The sequence below is a fragment of the Eubalaena glacialis genome, chromosome 8 (genome assembly GCF_028564815.1).
Source record: "Eubalaena glacialis isolate mEubGla1 chromosome 8, mEubGla1.1.hap2.+ XY, whole genome shotgun sequence".
NCBI lineage: Eukaryota > Metazoa > Chordata > Mammalia > Artiodactyla > Balaenidae > Eubalaena > Eubalaena glacialis.
In genome coordinates this window covers 103,980,210-103,997,309 of record NC_083723.1, presented here as the reverse complement: position 1 = coordinate 103,997,309, position 17,100 = coordinate 103,980,210, and the positions used below count along the sequence as shown (strand labels likewise).

General features: G+C 38.2%; 2 protein-coding genes across 3 annotated transcripts in view; one reads left to right on the top strand and one right to left on the bottom strand.

Moving 5' to 3' along the window:
- GRM8 (glutamate metabotropic receptor 8) overlaps positions 1-17,100 on the top strand; it is a 761,438-nt gene that overhangs the window by 90,467 nt on the left and 653,871 nt on the right. The window lies entirely within an intron of this gene.
- LOC133096430 (chromobox protein homolog 3-like) lies at positions 10,595-10,946 on the bottom strand. Its single transcript, XM_061198011.1, has 2 exons — positions 10,781-10,946; positions 10,595-10,707 (listed from the first exon to the last, which is right to left on the bottom strand). Exons 1-2 carry the CDS (start codon positions 10,944-10,946, stop codon positions 10,595-10,597), a joined length of 279 nt encoding a protein of 92 aa, XP_061053994.1.

Here is a 17,100-nt window from a genome sequence, read left to right as displayed (position 1 = left end):
CCTTCAGCATTCTCAGCTAGGAAGAAACACTTGAACTTCCCAAAACTGGAAGTTCTTGGGAAAAACTCCCCTCTCTTGACCTCTCAGCCCGTGGACATCTCTGTCCCCCTGTCCTTCTCTGTCCCCCTGTCCTTCTCTGTCCCCCTGTCCTTCTCTACCCTGAGCCATGAGAACCCTACTTCTTTGTCTGAGGCTCACTTTGCACTGGAGAGCAGTTGCCTCTTCCAGCCATATCTCTGGGAATTGTGTTGTCTTCCAGGAATTCCCCTGCAGGAAACCATGAAGAGACTGTAATAGACCCCAAGTGTCTCCTTCAGTGACAGAGTGCCCCCAAGCTGCAGCTGGCTGTCCTCTGAGACCTATTTATTACAATTAAAAAACAATTAAAGCAGAGCAGATTAAACAATAGATCAATAACTTTTAAACTCCAGATATGACTTACTAAATAAACAGTGTTTGTTTCCTGGACATGCTTTCTTGATGCTGGCTAAGGGCCCATCCTACTACCTTCCCACGGCCCCAGAGAGGCCCAGAGCATCGTCTAGCATCAGATTTCTTCTCATTTTTGCTATAGCTCACCCTATTATCAGAGACCAAGAAAATGTTTCTCAAGGTGAGTTTATCTTACAGGTACTGCTCTTTTAAAAGTAGGGTTACCAGGGATTTCCCTGGTGGTCTAGTGGTTAGGATTCTGGGCTTTCACGGCCACGGCCCAGGTTCAATCCCTGGTTGGGGAACTGAGATCCCATAAGGCATGTGGCATGGCCAAAAAAAAAAAAAAAGGAAAGAAAAGAAAATTAACAAGGCATGTGTGGAATCTAAAATATGACACAAATGAACTTATCTACGAAACAGAAACACACTCACAGACATAGAGAACAGACTTGTGATTGCTAAGGGAGAGGGTGGGTGTGCGGTGGGATGGATTGACAGTTTGGGATTAGCCAATGCAAACCATTATATATATGTATAACTGAATCACTTTGCTATACACCAGAAGCTAACACAAATTGTAAATCATCTATACTTCAATAAAATAAATTTTTAAAAAAGGAGGGTTGCCAGATAAAATACAGAACCCCCAGTTAAATTTGAATTTCTGATAAATAATGGACCATCTTTTAGTATAAGTATGTTCCAATATGGGACAAAAGAGCAAAACCAAAAATTAATTAATTAATGAATGCCAGTCTGGCAACCATGATAGCAGGGCTTATTCTGTTTTCTTGACAGTTCACTATCTAATATCTTAGGCATCGTTTACCATGCTGTTATTCCACTCTGCTACAAAGTGCTGAATGGCCCACATTTATTTTCAAAACCAAAATGAATTAAATCTAATTTTGCTTTGAGAAATTAATAATGCCACTTGGCACAATTAGCAACCCCTACTGTGTTGCAAAACCAAGGACAGGTCTCAGGAATCTATGGCAATATGAAAACTGGATTTCATGGAATTGGGTTGCCAAGCTTGGCAAAATAGCTTATCTGGATTTAATGACCAAGCATGAATCTTTAACTGTAGTATTCAACCCTGAGGTACTTTAGTGCTATGTTTTTGCACAAGACATAAACAAGTGCCTTGAAAGACATAATTATGTATAGCTACACTGTTGTTTGCATACCAAGTGAAGAGAACAGGGTTGATAACACTGAGGAACTTTACTTGGAAACTTATTTATGGCTACGACATTATGACCATATAAGTACATAAAAGGGAAACGTTTTTGATCATGGGTAGTTTGAGGTCACTGTTTTTGCAAGGAGAAATATTTAAATCAGATTTAACAATAATTTCCATCAGGCTATTTACAGTTGAGAAAATTAATTAAAATGTCATCTGTTTAATTATTGTTTGTTATCCTTAATTAAAATGTTAATTGAGTACATTTGTATGTGCAGCATATTTAATATGTTGACTTTTTGACAAAGGCAATGACAATGTTTTCTACCCTCTACAATCAGATGTTTAGTTGTTCACTTACCTTAAATATTTTGGAAGATAAGAGATGAATATATTTAAGCAACATGGCAGCATAGATTGAAAGATCATTTTTCTGCCAGGGCTGTAGATAGCAGATCTGTAGGAAATCAGCACTTGAATCAGCAGGAAGGAAATCTACCAGAAGTATGCATTTTGGTCTTGTATTTGCATGTGAGAAAAAGGGACAAAAATTAATCAGCTGTAAAATGTCCATTCAGAATGACATTTGTAAGTAAAGAAATTGATTATGAGGAGATGCACTTTAAATGGGTTTTTGCCTCACTAAGAGAACAGGCTAAAGGATAATGAGGACCTTTATATTCTTTTATATTGATGTACACTTGACCTTTTCATTTGACCAACATTTGAGACAGTTGTTAAAAACAGCATATAGACCTTTGCTGCAAAATTGGTTTGAATTTTCTTTTGACAATGGTTATGATTTCTCTTTTCATGCAAACTTATGGTACTGACCTCTGTTCAGTAAATAAACATGCTGGTTGTGTTTTGCAAAACGAAGAGATCTCATATATGAGCATTAAAACAAAATGGTTCCTTTCAAATAAGTTATGAAGTGTAATGCTTTCCAAAAACAGCATAAGTTAGGCAATAGCATCTACTGTGCACCTTTCAGCAACTAAAGCAACTGGGGAATGAAGGGACAGATGATGCAACAGACATAATTCTCTGTCTTGACAGAGTTTCAAGTTTAATGACTGATTTCTTTTCCCCACCACCCAGAATTTACTCTTTTTTTTTTTTCTTGATAAACTCCAAGACGTTAATGCTTAGTAGAATGAGATGAGCTAGTGCTTCTTAGGAAGTAATAATCGTAAGGATAACAAATACATAGCGTTTATTCAGTGTCCACACTGTTCTAAGTGCATTGCTTGTAGTATCTCATTTAATCCTCAAAATAACCCCCTAGGTAAATACTATTATTATTTTCATTTTACAGATGAGGAAACTGAGGCACAGCTTTCCCAAGGCTATACAGCTGTATATAAGCTTCATATAAATTGTGGGGCTGGTAGTTGAGACCACACATTCTGGACCCAGAGTCTGTCCTCTTATCCTCCCACTATCCTTATGGCAATTAAAAGGGGTTAGTGAAAGAAATGTCACAATATTTTGAGCAACCACATATTTAAACCTATTGCATTGAAGGAAGGAAAAAGTACTTGTGTTGACACTTCAGTTCTAAACCTAATGGTTTGTTTATTTATAGACTTTATTAATGATTATGAAAATAGTAAAGAATGATTAAGAGCAAGTCAGGGGAAGCAGAGGCTTGGAGAGTAAGAAAACTTACTTTTTGTTTTCTGCTCAGTTTTCTGAGCAGAGTTTATATTTTTTTCATACAGAATAAACCTTCTGCCCTTCATGGGGATACAGTCAGTCATTTTGTGGAGCTATATGGCATTTGTTAAAATTTTAGCTCTGCCACTTACTAGCTGAATGATCCTGGACAAATTACTTAACTTCTAGAAGCTTTAACATCTTCTCTTACAGAAGGCAGATAATAATTCTGCCCTCACCGGATCATTGTGAAGATGAAAGACAAGGCACATAGCACAATGTTGGGCTCATCCTAGAGAACCACTAAACGTGAGCTACGGCGGCTTCAGATTAAATAAGCAAATCATTATGTTGAGAAGTATCAGATTGGACCCTAGTTAATACCTATTAGGATGTTTCTGAAGAAATTTAGGGAGAATATATGTAGATATGTTGTTTAATGGGTCAAAGAGAATCTGCTGTCACCATTTCGATGCTTTGCCTGTTACTAGCAGTGAATATTTAATAAAAATATAAACAAAACTTCTCCACCTGTTACACTTCTAGGGAATGTCCACCAAGAACTGGTTCATTTAGCTGTTTTCATTCCCTTTCAAGAGGCTTATCTTATTAGAACAGTGGGAAAGAAACAAAATTAAAGGGGAAGATGCAAAACAGAGCAAACAGAGAATGGCTTCAAGAAGACAGGCTTGACCTTGAAGGCGGATTTGCAAGCGGGGAGGGGTATGATTTGGGCTATTCTTTCCACTTCATTCCTGTCTGGGGCTTCCCAGAGTGGCGGGGCGATTATTGGGTGGGTCTGTCTTGATGGAGTGGTAGGGAGGATGCTTGGGCACCTCTGTATTATAAATAGTGTCTTTCAAACTTAAAAAAAAAAAATCTATGACTTATACTAAGAAATCCATTTTACATTTCTATCTAAAATATTATGTATAAACATCACAAGAATTTTTATCTGTTTTAGTCATTGATGTATCTGTCTAGAAAAGTACTTGGTGCATCACAGGTACTCAGTAAATAGTTGTTGAACTTCTGTCTCTATCTGTCTATCCATCTATCTATCTATCTACCTATCTATCATCTATCTATGAAAAAAGTTTCATGAAACATTTTTACCATTACTATTTGCTTGTAATGCATTCTGAAATTTTCCATTCCTAAAAAGAAAAAAATTGCAGTCAAGACCTATTGGTTAATTTCAGTGCAGTCACGGGGACAGAGCCTTAATAGGTCATTCTTTCTTTCCAGTGCTCTGGGTTAGGATCTGCAATTTGAAAAACACTGCTTGTCACTGGGAGCAACTGGCTTTATGTGTAAATAGGCTTGTGTCATTGAGACTTATCTTTCTTGCTGTCATAGTGCCTTCATTTAGCTTGTGTGTTTCCCTAGTCCATGCAATAGCTTGCTGCAGGCCGGTAGAATAAGCCGAGTAGTATTGAGGATTGTGGCCCAGCTACTGGGAAGTTCTGAAAGTATTTGCTGCACTCTCATGGGTCTTGTTTTTGTGAAGCTCCCACATAATTTTTAACTGTGGGTAGTGCTATTGCCTAGCCAGGGTCAATGCCTGATTTGAATGGTTTGGATGCCTCTCTCCATAAAGGCAGAAGATTGGAAGGAGTGACCCATTAAGTTTCCCTTCATAACGAGCAGACTTTTAGTCCATGCAGATACTTAAGTGAAAATTAATCACTGGGAGGATTTCGACACTTTTAAAGTCTTTTTAGTTTTGTTTCTGATTTCTTTCTGAGTTATTTGTGCTTAAATTTTATACTTCCCATAGTTATGAAGAAGGTGGGAGATGAGGTAAAGAAATTGAGGCAATTAAGCATTTTGATTGGAGGGAGAATTGCAAAAGTCTTTCCTTTCCTGAGAAAATATGTGGGAGTAAAAAGGGTTACATACCCAAATGTAACGTTCTTTGTGAGGGAGCACTGGAGATCCTGTTTCTGTTCATTTTCTAAGCTTCACCCCTTTCTGGATGATGTAACTGGAAAAGCAATATTCTGGCTTAAGGTTTAAGTAAAATTGAGTGAACTACCTAGAAGAGCTAATCGAATATCAATTCCAGTATCCAGTCTTGGTCTGAGTGCCATAGCCTAGCTAGGGTAACAACCATCTCATGAGCAAAGACCTGGATCTGGACACCCCCTGCAATTGCGTGGGTGGGATGGGCACTGGGGAGGGGGCAACAGGCTTACAGAACGAGACTGACAGACTGAGGATTGTGTCCAGAGAGCTGATGAAATCGTGGATGGCAGCAGCCTAATATAGTCATTGGCATCTTGTAGGTGTAACAAGGTCAAATGAGCATGTGTTGATGGTCGTAGAAGCTCAGTGATGGCCAACATCAAAGCAGGTGATATTTGAAATTCCAAGGAGCAGACAAAATAATATTGGGCTAACAGTTCCATCAGCATACAGATAGTCACAAATTCTGAGGCAGGACTGCAAGAATAATTTAGGGTCCTGGTTCTAGAGGACCGTGGCATCATGAGACCAATTATAAAAGTATAAGACACAACTTGAATTATCAACATTGAATGGTGAGTGGGGACTTTGTTTCCAGTTCAAGGCACATGCCTGGTTTTCAAAACTGGATCACCAGGATGTGGTTTAATGACAAATAGTGGGAGTAACAGGAAATTGATTATGAGAACATTAGGCTAGTATCCCTCCTTGCCAAATCAAGATCAGTCCTTGAGAGACAAAGTTGGAGGTGTGTCTAAAGCTGGGTGGAATTCAGGGGTCTCAGGTTGTCAGAAAAGGAAGGTGGAGAGATGGAAACCAGGCAGGGTCTGGCACTTGAACCAAGGGAATTTTAATACAGTAACAATGCCAGAATAAGAAAGGCAGGCCACTTGGATGTCTGAATAATCATCAGAGAATCACAGAGACTGACAGTCACAGTGTATATGAAATATCTTTTAAACAGTTGCATTGTAGTACCGAAGTATTACATTTGCCTTTTAGAGACAAATGGGACAAATTGAGCAAATAGAGCAGTGATTCTTAGCTAGGGGTGATTTGCTCTCCCAGAGATATTTTTTGGTTGTTACAACTTGGGGAAAGGGTTTGCTATTGGCATCTAGTGAGTAGAGGCCAGGGATGCTGCTAAACATCCTACCATGCACAGGACAACCCTTCACAGTAAAGAATTATCCGGTCCAAAATGTCATTAGTGCAGACTGAGAAAACCGGAAATAGAGTAAGATTACTACTACACTGTCTTGATTGAATATTGCATTTGTATGAGCAATGAAATGTATTTCTGTGTGTACATAAATTGGTTCTACCTTTGTTGTTGGCAAACTGTGACTCTACCAGAGAGGAAGTATGACTAGGAGTATTTTGCCCTCAAGGTTCAAGCAGAGTGGGGGCAGCCTAGAGAACATCTAGACATTTCTCTGTGGACCTGGGAGGGAACCTGCTCTAACAGCACGAGTGGCCAGCTGTCCCAGTTGTGGGCTGGCGTCTATGGGATTTTGTGTAGTGTGTTTATAAAGGTCACTTGACTTTGCCAGCCACTTTAAGGTCTGCCCTCTTTCTTACATCTGAAGGGAAGAGCCTAAAGTTAAGGACTCGTGTCTTTCTTTTTTTCCATGAACTTCTGCCCAGTGCCCCACTCTTGATCTACTCTGACACAGGCTTTCCATGAGCTACAGAGATTCAGTGTGTAGATGAGGGAAGATAATAGTGTTGAAGCACTTGCAACGGGGAGCGCTGAGGAGGGGTTGATAATTATCTCAGGACGGTCTGGTACATTTAAAACAAGCAACGGATTCCAAAGCTGAAACTTAAATTCATTGTTCTGCAGTGAGTAAATATTGCTTGAAGAATATATGCCAGGATTATTTCTCAACCAGTAAGTCTATTTAGACTTGATTATCAGGCAGTTTGCTCATACTATGTCCTTTCTGATATTGTTGCCTTCATGGCTCTGTTATTCAAGATGGTACCATGTTGATGTGACTATTGTGAGTTACAGTGAATGGTAGAGTTTGCCTCAAGGCCTGATGTACTCAGGTTACACTTTGTAATCTTTCTCGTGGGGAAGGAGGAAAATGAGCCCCTCAATAGGTCTGTGAGACAGACTAGGCATCCAAACTGCAGTGTCCAGTCCATGGGAGAGGTTTGTAGATAACGCACAATCAAGTTATTTTCCCATTGTCCACCAAATCTGGGCCGATGGGCTGGAAGTCAGCACAGCAAAGTTGTTAGAGTTTATGGGGCTTGAAGTCAGACGAACCTAGATTGTGGGGTCCCAGCTCTGCCACGTAAGATCTCTAAGACCTTGTGCAGGTTGCTTAACATCTCTGTGCCTTATCTCTGTTTCCTTATCTGTGAAATGGGAAAAGTTGTTGTGAAGATTAAATAATACACGTGGCTCATTTGACAAAGTGCCTATGTCAGTAAGGACAAAGTAAATGTTGTTTTTGTTATCATCACTGTTATTGCTACTTGCACTGAACCATCCATACTCTCCATTCCGATTTTCTCATTGTTAGAGAGAGTGAGCTGAGAGTTGGGTTTCAGGTAGGTAGGGCTTTTGGACACTCTGCAATGCTTTCCCCACTAAAGACAGATGTTTTGCCTTTTTTCCTTTGGGTTTCTCCTTCAAATTGCCTTGATTGTGTGTGGATGTGTGTGATACAAATAAAATTTAAAAATCTGTAGTGAGGTAGTTCAAATTCCAAGAGACAAATGCTTCATTCACCCAAACATTAATTATTATGAAATGGAAATGTTGTGACTTCTATCAGAATTGTACTTAAACATTAAGTCACTCAAATCCTGGCCCTGGGATCAGTCAGATGATTGGGGATCTTCAGTATGTTTATAAAAACGAAAAGTCATAAAAAATATCTGCCAGTCTGGGCCCCATCCTGAAGGGCTGGAGCAGAGGTTTCCAACCTTGGGCGCATGTCAGGACCACCTGGAGGGCTTGTGAAAACACAGGTTTCAGGCCCCCTGCAGGGAACATAAAGGTTCTGCAGGTTGCTTACTTATTTGATGCTCTACTAGATCCAGTGAGTAGGAAAAGCAGTGGACCCTCTGCCCCCACTGCTTCTGCATCGGCCGGTTCAACCAACAACAATTCAATTCATTTGGTTGAATCAGCAGATGCAGAACCCAGGAATATGGAGGGCTGACTGTACTATGCCATTTATATAAGGGACTTGAGCATCCATGGATTTTGGTATCCACAGAGGTCCTGGAACAAATTCCCCACGGATACTGAGGGATGACTCTGGGTATATGGGACTCATTATATTAAAAACAAACAAATAAAAAACAAAGAGAAAGATGTATCAAAAGGAGAATGGATGTGAGGTCGGGGGGTGGGGTGGAATTAGATTACATGGTTTATTTGTTTGGAAAAGGTAAATCGAAGAAGAGCTTTGCAGTTGTGGACTGAGGGTATCACAAAAGTTCAAATTAAGGGTGGTGCACCTCTTCTGTGCTACTTGTTTCTGGCACACTTTGTGCAGAGGAGACTGGCGGTGATGCTTGGACTTCTGACTGAGATTGGAGCAAGAAAAAGAGGAAATATGAAAATAATCTGAGTTGTACCAAATAGGTTGCTGTAATCTTGGCAAGTTGTTAAAAATTAGGATCTCCTTTTTGAAAAAGAAATGAGCTTGAGCAATTAGTGCAAACTCTAATCTGTAACTTTCCTATGGACTTACAACCTGGCAAAAATATTTTCATTTCTTTCCTTTTTAGCAAAGAACTGTAAACAGGGAATCTTTCCACTAGGCAGAAATCAGCTATTTAAGTTTTTACCCAGAAAGTTTGTTTCATTTTGAATCAAAAAAAGAAACTCACCTGTGTTCAAGACCTACAATCTGTTAGTATTTTTTTTAATATAAAATATTTATTGACCACTGTTCACCACTATTTACCATAAAGTAAACAATATACAGTTGCATAATATTCTGATTACTACACAGTTATTGTTTTTCCTGGCTTCTGCTGAACCAGTAAGCCAAAATACTGAGAAGATTGAGCCTACGTGTAAGGAATGGGTTGGGGTAAAGTTTGAAAAAACATGCAGGTCAAGTTTAGATTAGAAAAGTTTGTTCACTCATTTATTCCTGCAGATCCTAAATTGCCAACATCTCTAACCATCTGATTAGGTTTCCATTAACAAGTCTGAGACATTCCATGTTTCACAGTCTTTCAGTAAATACAGCACAGGGATTTCAACTTCTTATAAAGGAATAGTTTGCCAAAAGGAAGCTTTAAATGTCCATTTAACTAAGTCTTGCTTGGCTAATTAAATCATACCAGAATTTTTCTAGTTTTTTTCATTTGGGTGTCATTTGTTGACAGTGATAAAATTTTCCTTTCAGGGGTTTTGCATATAAAACTGCATTTATATGACGGTAGATATGAATGCAGATTCTGATAGGGCTGCTTTAAAAAATTAAACAATTTAAATTGTTTACATTAATTTGTCTAATTAATTACAAAATTATTTAATTTGAAAGGTTAAGACTTAAATTTTCAATTTAAGTTGAAGTGATTTCTTATATTGCTCAAAATGATAGAATCCCAGAAACATGGGCTCATCCATGGTTGTGAAAGGCTGTTTTTGTTTTGGTAAATGTATTTAAACAATAACCAAAAAACCCCCAAACATTTACATATGTATTTTATGTATACATATGCAAAAAAACCCAGAATGGTCCTTAGGCATATATCAGTTAAATGCAAATTCTAAATTTTGATTGAGTAATGGCTATGGAGATTTCCCCCAACATTTAGAAAAGCTGTTCTCTAATGCAGAGGAAATAATATACCGTGGTATCAAATGTTCTTTTCTGCTAAAGGAAGCAACTACAGAAAGCTTTTATTTGTTCAAAGTAACCAGTGCTACAGATGCAAAGAAAACAAAAAACAAAGCCCACCCCAAAAAACCCCCAAAACCAAACAACTTCCCCATACTACTTCAAAACGAACATATCAAACTTGATTTTCATTAGAATGTAGTTATTTCTTTACACTAATAGATCAAAAAACCAAGACCCAGGTTTTATATATATATATATAATATATATATATTATATATATATATATATATAATATATATATAAAGCAATGCAGACAATTATTGAGCTTCATCTTCTGGACAAGAATGCCAAGTTAGTCTCTCTTCATGAAAAGCAATTACAATTTGAGGACACTTCATATTTGCCTCCTTTGCCATCACCAAGTCCGCCTCACCTGAATCTTTCCATTTCCTGAGAAACATGAATTCTCCACTGCTCTCTTTGGCACCAGTTATTCGCTCTGGGTCGAGACCTCTGGCTAAACCTCTTGGTTTATCAGCAGCATCTCTTTTCTTCTTTGATTTGCTATCATCAGATTCACTGTCAGATACAGATTTTCTTTTTGTTCCATCTTTTTCTTTACCACCTTTTTGAGAATTAAGAAATGCTTCAGTCAACTCTGGACAGTCTCAATTTTCTTCGGGTTCCCAAGTATTGTCTGCATCTGTAAATCCCTTCCACTTCAGGAAACACTCCACCTTCCCATTCACTACACGTCGGTCCAGTACTTTTTCTACCACAAATTCTTCAGGTTCTGCCTCTTCGACTTTTTTACTCTTTGCATTCTGTTTCTTTCCCATTTTTTGCAATGTAGTTTTATTGGAGGCCATTTTTTATTGCAGACTTGAAGAGCTATTATTCACTGCCTCTGAGCTGCTTTGGGTTCCGGGTCTGTGGCGTCTCAGGCCCTGCGCGCCTCAAGCTCCAGCCACATCCGAGGGGGAGGGGGCTGGGCTAGTATCTTTTTTTTAATAACAAAGCAAATTAAATTTTTGGAATGGTACCCAGATGAACCCCACGGTGGTAAAACAATAGGGGAACTTCAAGTTTCACAGTTTAAATAGAAAATCAGCAGCTGATTGTTACAGCTAAATAAGAGTCCACCTATGTAAATTTAATAAAAACAGAGGGAGAAAGTTTAATAGGTTAAGAAAGAGCACTTCATTTTTCATTTGACTTACTTGATAAAATATGTTAACATATATGAGGAGCTAGCTGCTCTCGCCAAACATAAGTAGCAGTTGACTGGTTTATACAATAAGCCAGGCGTGTGTTAGATCCTGCAGTTACAGAATTGAATATGACACAGCTTCTGCCTGTAATGGCCCATAATGCAGAAAGGAGGAGAGAACATGAGCAGATAATGCCTGTTTAATGTGGGAAATAGGATGTAGGGACAGCTATAGAGTGTCCACATGATATTATGCATGTACAGCTACATATCGTGGAGTGCCTGATCCGTGGGATTGTCCTGGAGACTTGGCATGTGTGGTGTGTCTGTAAACTTCAACTTCCACGGCAGTCCTATTTTTATCCCCATTTTTCACATGAGGGAAACGAGGTTTAGCAAAATTAAGTTGTCTAAGATCAGGCAGCTAGTTTTTTTTTTCAGAACTGAGATTTGAACTTGGACGTCTGAATGACCTTGAAACCTCTTTGCATTGGAATGCTGTGATTTTTACCTTCTGATCTAATTCTTGTATACTGTCTGTCAAACTGGTATGCAATTGTTCACTTTTCCAGGTAGATCTGGAAACCTCCTTAGATTGCGAATATTTTAGAAATTGCTTATATGTGATGGAAAATTTTCTCGGGAGTGAAATATTAAAAAGGAGAACTAGAGCTCATAGCCCTCTCAACTGGAGCTTTACTGCGTAGTACACATTTCTCTGGAGGAAGAAGTGTGAATGTCCATTACATTCTCAAATGCAGACACATCCTCCACATTAAATGAATGATAAATTTGCTCTTTGTAGAAACGTCCATGCCTGTGCATGTACATGTTTATAGAAATGGTGAGTTGAGTCTTAGGAGTACAAACCAGAGGCTGACACATTTTTCCACAGTCCTGGGTAAGTTTTGTAGCTGATCTCAGGTACTAGGATTTGAAAGACTTGAATCAAAAATATATCCCTGGGCTTCCCTGGTGGCTCAGTGGTTGAGAATCTGCCTGCCAATGCAGGGGACATGGGTTCGAACCCTGGTATGGGAAGATCCCACATGCCGCGGAGCAACTAGGCCCGTGAGCCACAACTACTGAGCCTGCGCGTCTGGAGCCTGTGCTCCGCAACAAGAGAGGCCGCGATAGTGAGAGGCCCGCGCACCGCGATGAAGAGTGGCCCCCACTTGCCGCAACTAGAGAAAGCCCTCGCACAGAAACGAAGACCCAACACAGCCATAAATAAATAAATAAATAAACCCAAAGTTAAAATATATATATATATCCCTTTAGTGGAAAGAGAGGTCTCTGGTCTGCCACAACCTACAAAATTCATGTTTTAAATATCTTCACATTTTATGTTATAAATATTCTGCTGGGTTGTGCTTTGTAACACGCAGTTGAATGCTGCTATTATGGATGGTAGCTTCCTTCCTGTAGGTAGAATGAATATAACATAATCCATTCTGCCATAACACACACTATTTGAAGTGATGCTTCTGGCTATTAAGGGTAAATCATATCTGTGGAACGAAGTAAGAGTTGGGCTGTTTGCAGTATATGGGATTTGCCCATTTCACAACTGCATTCATTAAATACAAATTTGATGAAAGCTGTTCATATTAAATTTGATAACCCCAATCTAGCAAGTTACACAAATTATAAAGCTCCTTTGAAAATTCTATGACATTTGTGTTATTTTTGTCTTTTAATAACTAAGTCATTTTAAAAGTAGGTCCCCTTACTTAACCATATATTGGTGGAAGCACTTCATAATTTATGACTCTTACTGAATTAATTTAGAATTCAGTGCTCTTATCTGATTCTGTCTTTATACTTTGACATTGAAGAAGCTAAGGTTAGTGAATAATCTTAGTTTTTCAATGGAATTCACCGAACTTTTGAGGAATTCCTATGATGTGCACAGCACTGTGCAAGATGTAGTTAGTTTGAATAGGAGAAAGAACTAATCCTCACTCTCTAGAAGTTACTGTCTACCGAGCTAATAACAGGCAAGGGTTCTGTGTTGGGTATTTCCCCTGTTATTTGTCAGAGAGGGACACCCTCCTTGGAGCTAGCCAGGTGGGGAAAATGGGCTATCTTATCATATTTAAATTCTCCTTGGGAATAAGAACAACAATTCTAGATGAATGTAAAAGAGTCTCTTTGCCTAATACTTCTAACAGTCTTATACTTGGTTCATTTTTTGAAAAATAAATTACCTATTTATTCTTTATCTCCCAAATCTGACTTTCAAAGTGGATAATTCTCATCTATTCCCTCAGTCCAGTCCCATCCAAAGCTGCAGAACAAAGTCACTTCTGGAAGGAAGAGTGGGGAAAGGCTCAGTTGGAATTAGTAAAAAGCCTTCATTATAAATATTTTTAAAAAATATTTATTTAATTAATTTATTTGGTTGTGCTGGGTCTTAGTTGTGGCAGGCAGGCTCCTAGTTGCGGCTTGCTGGCTCCTTAGTTGTGGCATGTGAACTCTTAGTTGCGACATGTAGGATCTTGTTCCCTGACTAGGGATCGAACATGGGCCCCCTGCGTTGGGAGTGTGGAGTCTTAACCACTGCGCCACCAGGGAAGTCCCGAATATTTTTTTTTTGTGGGCAGGAATGCTTTTCTTAAAAAAAAATTGGAGTATAGTTGCTTTACAATGTTGTGTTAGTTTCTGCTGTACAGTGAAGTGAATCTGCTATATGTATACATATATCCCCTCCTTTTTGGATTTCCTTTTCATTTAGGTCACCACAGAGCACTGAGTAGAGAGTTCCCTGTGCTATACAGCAGGTTCTCATTAGTTATCTATTTTATACGTAGTGGTATATATATGTCAATCCCAATCTCCCAATTCATCCCATCCCTTCCTTCCCCCCATTGTGTCCATATGTTTGCTCTCTATGTATGTGTCTCTATTTCTGCTCTGAAAATAGGTTCATCTGTACCATTTTTCTAGATTCCGCATATATGCGTAATATACGATATTTGTTTTTGTCTTTCTGACTTACTTCACTCTGTACGACAGTCTCTAGGTCCATCCACATCTCTACAAATGACCCAGTTTCATTCCTTTTTACAGCTGAGTAATATTCCATTGTATATATGTACCACATCTTCTTTATCCATTCATCTGTCAGTGGACATTCAGGTTGCTTCCATGTTCTGGCTATTGTAAATAGTGCTGCAATGAACATTGGGGTGCATGTGTCTTTTTGAATTACGGTTTTCTCAGGGTATATGCCCAGTAGTGGGATTGCTGGGTCATATGGTAGTTCTGTTTTTAGTTTTTTAAGGAACCTCCATACTGTTCTCCATAGTGGCTGTATCAATTTACATTCCCACCAACAGTGCAAGAGGGTTCCCTTTTCTCCACACCCTCTCCAGCTTTTATTGTTTGTAGATTTTGTGATGATGGCCATTCTGACCGGTGTGAGGTGATACCTCATTGTAGTTTTGATTTGCATTTCTCTAATAATTAGTGATGTTGCGCATCTTTTCATGAGCCTATTGGCCATCTGTATGACTTCTTTGGAGAAATGTCTACTTAGGTCTTCTGCACATTTTTGGATTGAGTTGTTTGTTTTTTTGATATTGAGCTCATGAGCTAGTTGTATATTTTGGAGATTAATCCCTTATCAGTTGCTTCATTTGCAAATATTTTTTCCCATTCTGAGGGTTGTCTTTTTTGTCTTGTTTATTATTATGAATATTTTAAATTTAGTTTTGTTATTTTCAGACATTGGTAGTAGCTCAAACAATGCCTAAAAGGAATTGCTTGGAATTTTTTCAGTTAGAGATTTCTGTGGACCTGCTTTGATGAACAGCTAAAAAATTGATTTATAATTAGTTTTACATAATGTTCACATTTATTTATACGGAAATGGGCATGCTTAGATTTTTCAAAATAGCTTTTCTCTTTTAAATGGGTTAAATACTGTTTTCTAAAAATGTTTCCAACATATTAATTTACTGAGTAAACTTCTCCATTAAAGAACGGATGACAAATACATAAACCCCAACACAACCAAGCATCGTCTTAATCTGAATTGGTGATTTTCTTTAATACAACAGGTAGTACCACTGATGAGTTAAATGTAAAAATCCCCTTGCCTATTAAATTTTCATCACATTATATTTCTTCACTGGTCATACATTTAGTATTAAAAAAAATTTTTTTTTCCTGAAGTTTGTAAGAAATGTTAGCCTGTTACAAGGTCTTTGTGAAAGTTCAGACCTATGTGTAACAGACCCAGAGGAAAGCTAGCTGAAATTTGGATAGACTCTTCACTTAGCTGAAATATTTTATATATCTAGAAGATATATGTCTTGCCTGCATTTTTTTAACATATTGTATGATTCCATTTATGTAAAATACAAACGCAGGCTCAAGAAATCTCTGTTGTGATGCTTTGCACATGATGCTTCGCCTCCCTGGGAAACTGTCCCCACCCCAGCCTGCTGCCCTGCTCTTCCCTGTCTAAATCCTACTCATCCTGCCATTCTTTTGCCTGTATTTTATAGTTAAGAGCTTAAAGTTGGTTTTTTTTGTCCCGCATAGGTAATAAAATGCTTATCATTTAACAGACCAGGAAATGTCATGAGCATTGCTCTGACAGTTATAAAGTTTCAAAATATTATGGTAACAAGCTGAATAATATTCCATTTTATTTTTTATTTTTTCTTCTTAAAATTGTTTTGACTTTTTTATAATGCAAATTCTATTTCAGCTGCATTTACCTTTGATAGCAAATGTTTTAGTTTATTCTTGAAATAATCCCACTTGGTTCTCACACTTCCTTCATTGAATCACAGCAGGTTTTAAGGCTAAATCAGGCCCATTGGAATTTATGTAGTGGTAGTTTGTCAAGTTGAGGTGGTATTTCATGGAGGTGAGATCTGTAGCAAGATATGATTGTTTTAAATTGGTCTTTGAAGTGTTGAACAACTTTATCTATTGCAAAATTGTAGATATTTTCTCACTCATTTTTTTCTCAGTAATTTCATTTTTTTCTCAAGAAAGGAAACTTTCTGTGAGTAAATGTACTTAGCAATGAGTTCTTGATTTTCCCAAAGGCTTGTGGATAGTCATCTTTTCCCTGCCTGCATGTCTCTTCATATCATCTTCCTTCTAGGCCTGTCTGTCTCTGTGTTCAAATTTCCCCTTTTTTATAAGTACACCAATCAAGTTGGATTAGGGCCAACCCTAATGACCTCATTTTAACTTTAACTTCCATAAAGACCCTATCTCCAAATAAGATAACATTCTTAGGTACTGCGAGTTAGGACCTGGGATCTAGGACTCCAACATATCTTCTTTTGAAAATTAATTAATTAATTGATTGATTTTTGAATTTTTTTAACTTTTTATTTTATATTGGAGTATAGCCAATTAACAATGTTGTGATAGTTTCAGGTGCACAGCAAAGCGACTCAGCCATACATATACATGTATCCATTCCCCGCAGACTCCCCTCCCATCCAGGCTGCTGCATAACATTGGGCAGAGTTCCCTGTGCTATACAGTAGGTCCTTGTTGGTTATCCTTTTTAAATATAGCAGTATGTACATGTCAATCCCACAATCCCAAACTCCCTAACTCTCCCTTCCCCCACTCTTCCCCCCTGGTAACCATAAGTTCGTTCTCTAAGTCTGTGAGTCTGTTTCTGTTTTGTAAATACGTTCATTTGTATCATTTCTTCTTAGATTTCACATATAAGCGATATCATATGATATTTCTCTTTCTCTGTCTGACTTACTTCACTCAGTATGACAATCTCTAGGTCCATCCATATTGCTGCAAATGGCATTATTTCATTCTTT